Source organism: Olea europaea, chromosome 20, assembly GCF_002742605.1.
Source record: "Olea europaea var. sylvestris chromosome 20, O_europaea_v1, whole genome shotgun sequence".
NCBI lineage: Eukaryota > Viridiplantae > Streptophyta > Magnoliopsida > Lamiales > Oleaceae > Olea > Olea europaea.
The window spans coordinates 2,318,015-2,326,576 of record NC_036256.1 but is presented as its reverse complement, the minus strand read 5'-3'; the positions used below and the strand labels follow the sequence as shown (position 1 = coordinate 2,326,576).

Here is an 8,562-nt window from a genome sequence, read left to right as displayed (position 1 = left end):
TTTTTTTTTTTTTTTTTTTTCAAAAATTCATTTTCGAAAATGGAGAAGAGAACGTGTTTTCACCGTTTTGGAAAATCGAAAACAGAAAACGGCACAAAAACAATGAAGAGAACAGCCTCTTAGTGATGTAAATATCCAGAAAAGGGAATATTCAGTAATATCACTTCGTTTATATTCTCACCCTTGGACAATGAAGCATCAAAAATCATTTAGAGAAAACATGGTTCACCGGTAAACCTTACCCCCGCAGGGGAACATAACCAGCATCCAACATTTGCAACCACAACAATTCCTCCAGCATAGTGTATATTCTGTCTCTTTCAGGATGGAAACCATCTTCTGCGGAGAAAACATGACTATTGTCCTTGATTTCAATCCAGCTTTGACCTGGAACTTTCTTGATGCCATTTTGTCTCATCAAGCTCCTCACTGTGGCAACATCTTTCCAACTACCAGTTGAAGCATATATGTTGCAGAGCATCACATGAGCAGCAGAATTAGAGGGGTCAATCTGCAGAATATTCTCTGCAGCCCGCTTTCCAACTTCAATATTATTTCGAGTTTTACATGCAGCCAATCGAGCAAGCAAGTCAACAACACATGAATAATGCTCTCTTGTGGGGACTACACCGTGCTCCTCTTCCATTGTATTAAACAACTGCCACCCTTCTTCCACCAGTCCAACATGACTACACGCAGTCAAAACTCCAACCAATGTCACTTGGTTTGGCCAAGCTCCCGAACTCCTCATTTTTGTGAATAGATTTAGAGCTTCCTCTCCGTATCCAAACTGAGCATATCCCACAATTAAACAACTCCAAGAGAAAACATCAGGATTTTCCATGCAGTCAAAGAGTTTTCTAGCACTTTCTAGGGATCCACATTTCACATACATGTCGATAAATCCATTCATGACAGAGACATCAATAGTTATCCCGGTTTTCAAGGCAGAGCAATAAACTTGATGCCGCATTACTAAAGAGGCAATTTTCCCACAAACTCCAAGTACAATAGTTAAAGTAATATTATCCGGCCTATTATGAGTTAGCATCATCATTCTTAATATCAAGAAAACCTCTCCTGACTTCTTATGATGCACGCATGCAGTAAGCATGACATTCCAAGAGACTAGATCAGCCTTGCTTTGTATCTTGTTGAACATTTTATTCACATCATTAAAATCTGAACAATTCGCATACATTGAAACTATCGTATTACAAACTAGAACATCCAAATCTAATCCTGTCTTCATAATATAGGTGTGAACTTGTTTCCCTTGACAGAGAGTTAATGGATCTGTGAAAGCACTAAGTAAAGAACGAACGATGATATCATCTGGTCTCGATTCCTGATATCTCATCCGAGAAAAATTCAACATGGATTCATTCGCATCACCACCATATGCAAAGGCTGCAATGAGTGCCTTCCAAGACACTACATCAGGATTTTCTATCTGGTTAAAGGCAGTTTTTGAGTAACATAACAAACCGCATTTCCCATACATATCAGTGAGGGAGCAACCAGAAAAAACATCTCCTCCATGACCAAATTTTATACTTACTCCATGTATCTGTCTTCCATATTCAGGCTGTCCAAGATAACCACACTAAAAACACTGCCAAAGATAAATTCATTTGGCGGGTATGTACTATGACATAGCATTTCCTTAAAACACGTCGATGCTTCTAACTCGTAACCTAGTTGTGAAAACCCAGCAATCATTGAACTCCATGAAATTAAATCCCTTAACTTGATGCTAGAAAACACAATGTGTGCCTCATTAATTTGACCGAACTTTGTGTGCATTGCAATAAGAGTGTTTTGGGCTACAAGGTTGGAACCAAATTCCATTTTAATTACATGGGCATGCAACTGCCTTCCCAACTCAACCTCATTCATACTTGAACAAGCTCTAATTATACTTCCAAATGTGAACTGATCCAGCATAATACCTGCCCGTAGCATTTGAATATACAGATTTATGGCTTCTTCCAATTCTAGACCATTCTGTTAGTATCTTGGCATTTTGGATTCTTTTCTAAACTATCAAACAAACGAAGGGCCTCTATGAAAAGCTTTTGCTTGCATAAAGAACTTAAGTAATCATTAATTGATTGTTTGTTCTGAAGATACAGAGTGTGAATTCTACAGCTACACATACTTACAGGTACAGTTAAGCGTAGGCCACAATCCTTTCATCATTTTGTCAGGAAACCAAAGGAAGCCCTAAAAATTTCCTTTGTTTCACTTCCTCTCTACTGTATATATTTTCCATTAGATTCTGAGAAAATTCCAACCAGGACCTACAATGTATCAATGAAATACTTGATCGGAATATGCAATTGAAGTGATGAATTGAGTCAAAAAAACAGGGAGCTTGTTGACATAAAATAATTGCATAAAATGAGTAGGATGATAACAACCCATGAGTAAACAATATCAAAGTTCCCAAAGAATTGCCCATGAGATGCACTTATAGGATTATATATACCATAACATCTATCTCCAAAGTTTCTTCCTAAAAGGTCACCAATATTCCCAAATGCTACCTGGATTACAAAATAAGAACGCAATTCTTTTTACGTTTAGCTTTTCTTCTTCTTCTTTTGAATGAACAACTTCTTTACTTATTTATGAGCCATAAATCATCTCAATAGTTTTCGTGGGCATTTTGTCGAGCATAAGGCATATGATAGTAGAGGATGCTATAGTGCATTTTGTTCGCGAAATATTTCTTTCGATTTAAATTATCGCAAGTGTACGGGTCGTGACAAGTAATAAAATGGACTTTAGAAGTCCGAGTATCGTCCCACAGAGAAAGAGTAGTTCAATTTTACTTATTTTAGCCTTAACCGAAACTAATTGAGTTGAAATGAATTTTGGAATCAAAGACCCTAATTTTGGGAGAAATCCCCAAATTGAAAAACCGTAATTTCAAATCAAACCCTAAATTGGGGGAAATCCCCAAATTGAAAAACCCTAATTTCAAATCAAACCCTAAATTGGGGGAAATCCCCAAATTGAAAAACCCTAATTTCAAATCAAACCCTAATTACTTAAATTCACTTAACTAATAATTCAATTACGAAATGTTATGAAAAATTAAATGAAATGTATTGTCAATTTATGAAAGTCTATGTAAAACGAACGCACTAGGATCACGAATCCCCAAATATTTATTGATTAAACCATAATTTCACAATTTTGATAATTCAATAAGAATTTGATAAATCAATGCTCCTAAATCTATTCAATATTCTCTTTCGAGATGTATTGAACCTATTCTCGTAAATCATCAGTCTATATCTCTATGACGGATGCAATTTTACAAGAACGCATATAATCTTTTTTTGAGCAATTAAAGATTTACATAGGGCATAGGGGTATATTTCTATCCCCTATCGGACCCTATGATGAATTATATATGTCGAGTCTAGTCTAATTTTCTCAAATTCAGAATTAAACCACCAAATTCACACAAATCAAGTGCACATTAATTGTGGAAATAAATAAACCAATATAATCCATTCAAATATCCATCAAACTAATAATTTAAAATCATGAAATAGCAAGTTTAATAAAAATTACATGGTTCATCGATCGCCTAGTTGCAAAAATCTAGCCTATCATGATAAAAATAACGAAAACTAACAAAATATGAATAAAATACATCACCGGGTTATCAAAGATTGAAGAAATCTCGTAAATCTCGCATCAATTGCTTGTTCTTGCCTTCAATTCCACTCCAAGATGAATGTTTTTGCCTCCCAAGTCGTTCGTGCCGCTTCTGGACGTGTTGTTGCTATTTAAACCCGTCCAAATTAGGTTACCAAAGGAGTTGCAATAATATAAGGAAAGTGCAAAATTCGGGAAAATTTATACCTATGCGACCGCATAGGCATAACCTATGCGACCGCATAGGTTTAAGAAAAATGACTTTTTTAATCCCTGGAGGTTCACTCGCGGTCGCATATGTTTTATACTATGCGACTGCATAGTAGAGCTTCTTTCTTGTTTGAGTCATTTTGGTCCTCAATTTTCATTCCTTCACTCCTTGACCTCCTCTCTTGTTCCTAGTTGCTCCAATGTTCCCTTATAACTTCAAATTGGTGCTTGGCTTGATCAATTGCTTGATATGTTTATCGGGTCAACTTTCAGACAATTGCAATTTGGTCCCTGAATTTTCATTTTGCTCCAATTTGGTCCTTTTCGGCTCTTTTCTCCTGAATTCCACTATTTCCATAGAATTTCCTACATTGCATGAATTTGACAAAGTTAAGTAACAATTCAATTATTTTACTTGTATTTAAATCATGTTTGTGATGAAAATAAGTGTGTAAAAACACACTTATCACATTTGAGAATATTTGTGTTACAAGTCATATCGAGGGAGAATAATTTTTAAATGATAAATACAAGAAAAAGGAGAAACTTTGAGAATCTTTCGGAAATCAATATTGAATTTTGGATAAAATGGCATTAACAAAGAAACATAAGTAGCCGCAACCGTTTTCAACTTTATTGCATTTGCAAATTCGTCCCTAACATTTTCTTTTACAATTGTGTCAACAACTCATTTAACCAACAAATTCAAATATTTAAAGGATAAAATGGTCATTTTATTATAATCAATTAAAATATTAAATATTCAAAAATTAGAAGAGAGATAAATTGAAAATAATAAAAAATAAAAGTGTCTGAAGTAAATTTTTTGAGAACTGAATTCGAGAAAAATGATATTTTTGAAGAATGAGTGATTAAAAAGTGAAAAAATATTAATTCACATGCAAAATTATTTTATGTGGAAAAATATACGATTGAGCTTTTAAGAATTTCTGCCAAACATTTCCATCTCCACCTCCCCCAAACCTACCACCACACCACACATATCACTGCAGTGGACACCACACCACTTTCAACACCAGGGGCGGATCCAAGAATGTAGGACACAAGGGCTGAAATCTAAGAAAGTCAATAACTTAAAGCTGATGGTTTCTAGTACTAATCTAATCAACTAGTACTAATCTCCATCGATTCAACTGTCAAATTCCAATAATAACTTAACCATATCCCAGCCTTTCTATTTTCCTTGAGCTTCCGTCTGGACATCCCGATTATACCCTACCGTTGTCCTTGAACTTACTACATACGACCTCTATGTCAACGTCTCAACTTTTCATCAACGCCATCATCTTCGTCCTTTGACTCCAAATTCCACACCCAATCAGGGGCATTGTCCAACAGCAGAGACCATAGGGGCATCTTAGAATTCTCAACCTTATATCAATAGTAATGTCCAAACTTCTCCCAAAGTACAGAATATGCATGTGACTGATAAAATTGCTGCTGCAACTAAGGCAATTGCCCCATGATCCAACTTTTCAAAAAGCATTAGCAGCAGACATTGTAACTTTTGTTGGAAACTCAGGCGGTGATGTTTAAGAAAATCATGGTTCATGAGGAAATCCTGGACATAATTTTAATCTATATTTTCCTCAATAATCCATGAATGATGGGATTGGGTGTGAACAAGCTGCCTCAACCATAGAATTCCCAACAAAAAATTGATATCATTTTCTCCATTAACATTTTCGAGATGTAAATCCGCACTCCAAACTGAATCCATTAAAAATTTTCACTCCTTTTTCATTCAACACTCATTTTAGAGGGGCAAAAATTTTAAAATTCTACAAGAACATAGCTACAGCCTACAATATAACTAAATCAATATGTTCATTGCTCAATACCTAATTTATTCAAGGCAATTTTCATGTAACATACGCACAGATTTTTAGTCAATTTATACATAATTTAACTTAAATGATTAAGACCAAATCGAAACAATGTACAGATCAAACTTACATACATGTCTACAACCGGACCTGCTAAATCTTTTGAAAAGAGTAAGTAATGCAGTAGCAATCTGAAGAAATGACAAAATAATTTAGCCTTTGGCCTCAATTTTTAGCTTAATGCGACATCTGTAATTATTAAATTGAGAATCCCACATTCACCCCAAAAAAACATATAGCCCCTGTTTGGTTCTCATTCTTTTCCCATTAAAATGAAAAATATGACCGTTATCAATCACATCAAGCCATCAAATTTGAATTTCTATCTCTTGTGTGGGGCCATAACGACAATATTTTTCATTCTTATTCTTATAGAAATGAGAAACAAACGACCCCATAATAAAATAAAGCATCTAAAAGACATAAGAGATAAAGCTTAAAGGCGAGCAGATTCCAAGAAATTGAGTGTATCTTACACACGATTGAGCCTATCTACCAAATTGACTGATTGAAGGTGAACTGAGTGTATAGACTGTGAGAGACGTAAAGAGCACGAGAGAGATGAAGGGGCCGTTTGAGCCCCCATTATTTGTAGATTATAATGAGATGAATAGTATTTTTTTGAAAAATAAGTAGTTGAAAAGTTTTTGATTTACGTGTAATATTATTTTATTGAAGATTGTCCAGTTAAAAGTAGCACAGAGAGAAAAATTTAATTTAATGTAATGAGAAATAATGGGGCTCAAACGGGGTGAAATGTCTAGGTCTGGGTTTGGGGAATTAAATTGGGCTAATGGCTTATGATTTTTCCTTTTGGTGTAGATCCGGTACTGTCCACCACCGCACAATCCCCATGTTGGCAACCTGGTCGCTGCCAAAAAAAGGGCAGAATGGTTCGGAAAAGAAAACCCCCTCAAAGGACACTTTGACAAATTAAAACCCAAAACTGAATCAAAAGAAGTGTGATTAACGTAACTTATAACAAACTTATGTCGTAAGTAGCAAAATCTCAAAGCGAACAATCGAATTATGAAGTTCCTATGGCATAAATAATATGCACAAGTTCATTTATTTTCCGTGAGGCATGGTACATAAAGCCAGCTTGAAGAAATGGAAAGAGTCCATTCACCTATACACAATATGAAAACGTTCAACTAAATTAATTAAAAAATAAATAAAAAATCGATGTTCAGTGTAATCGCCACTTACCTTCGGTTCATACGACTGCAATTTAAAATCATCATCACCCACATTTGTTTTCTTCTTTGCTTTTGATATTTTTTCTATTTACGTTGTCTCACTTCATATTCATTTTCTCCCACTCCAAAACTCTAGTTTTCGATCTAGATAGACAATGGACACTGCTGGTCAAAACAATTGATTCGAGTGTGGCTGCGAACCAAGTTGCCAAAGTTGGCAGAAAATGGGGGGGTTTTTACCCGATGTTCTGCCAAAAATGGAGTGGTGCTTTGGTGACCGTTGTGTGGTGTAGGCAGCGCGGTGTGTTGGGGGTAGGCACAGGCGTACAGGGCAAAAGATGATTAATTATGAGTAAATTGCATTATTCATCCCTAACCTTTGAGAAAGGTAGCGAATCAATATCAACCTTATTTTTGTCCCAATTTTTAACCTAAAATAAATAAATAACAAAAAATATAGAAAATCCATTCATCCACCCTGCCCTTCAACATCACCACCATCAACACCACACATCGGTTTACTTATCTTGCAGGAATTCATGTCATGTGATAGCGAATATTACAGTTAATAATTTTTGTGTGCGCATGAACTTGATTTATTTCAATATTTTGACAGTCTTAAAATGATATTTTTCAAATACTAGTCTTTGTCCGTGAATTTTATTTTGAAGGTAATGTTTGTGTATAAAATGTATTAATTTTCAAAAATTACATCATTAAATCAATGTTTGCTGTCTGGACGTTGGGATTGACTTTCCTTTATTTATCATGCAAAGAGACTTAATAAGTTGTTATTATATTATTCCAGACAAAGTAAGCAAGTGAAGGAGTCTATTTTTTCAGTAATAAACATTTTATTGTTAGTAAGGGCAACAGAGAGACTTACACATTATTAAATCTTCAAATTTGTGATGAAGTATGCGGAAATCTAGCCTATGTCCAACTTCATTTTCTCAAATACTTCCAATTAATTAAAATGACTTTTCATTCTACAACAACATATGAACACCTTATCATATTTACAAAATGAGTGAATCTACCATGCTTTTACATGTACCTCTCCATCACAATAAATTCAGCACCCATAACTAATCATTAAAAATGGATTGTTATTTTAGTCCAAAAGAACTACATAAAACAGTAGATCAAAATGCAGGCATACTTTATTCAGTTATTAACATTACTAAAATAGACCAAAGTATTATTGAAAATTTTGAATTCTAGAACAAACGATGCCAAAGTATTATTGGATCATTTTAGAGGGGCAAAAATTCTAAAAAATTTAGATTTTAATATACACTAGATAAATGTGTCATTTGTCTTTGAGAAATTAGCGGAATTCGTACAAATTCAAATATTAAAAATGATGAAATGGTCATTTCGTAATATAAATCAAAGAATATATTCTAAATTGTTGTATTTTGTGTTAAACAGGTAACATTCGATGATTGAACAAAGAATTGGAAGAAACAAAAGGATAAGCCATTAAAAAGCGTGAAATCCAAAAGATAGGGATCAAGTTGCAAAAATTCAATAGTTGGATCAAACCATGAATTGGAGATTGAAGATGC

The 8,562-nt window shown here is 34.5% G+C and overlaps 1 protein-coding gene across 3 annotated transcripts in view; it reads right to left on the bottom strand.

Annotated features, from left to right (window-relative positions):
• LOC111369390 (pentatricopeptide repeat-containing protein At3g53360, mitochondrial-like) overlaps positions 1 to 7,339 on the bottom strand; it is a 10,592-nt gene extending 3,253 nt beyond the window's left edge. For 2 of the 3 annotated variants that reach the window (XM_022990884.1, XM_022990887.1), the window contains exons 1-2: positions 7,002 to 7,339; positions 182 to 2,303 (exon numbers count right to left, since the gene is read on the bottom strand). In XM_022990884.1, the coding sequence (XP_022846652.1) occupies positions 239 to 1,504 (1,266 nt within the window). In that variant the 5' untranslated portion in view covers positions 1,505 to 2,303; positions 7,002 to 7,339 and the 3' untranslated portion in view covers positions 182 to 238. Of the gene's footprint in view, positions 1 to 181; positions 2,304 to 6,268; positions 6,287 to 7,001 lie in introns of those variants that run through there. The other variant, XM_022990885.1, reaches the window with a different exon arrangement.
• Positions 7,340 to 8,562: the final 1,223 nt, after the last annotated feature.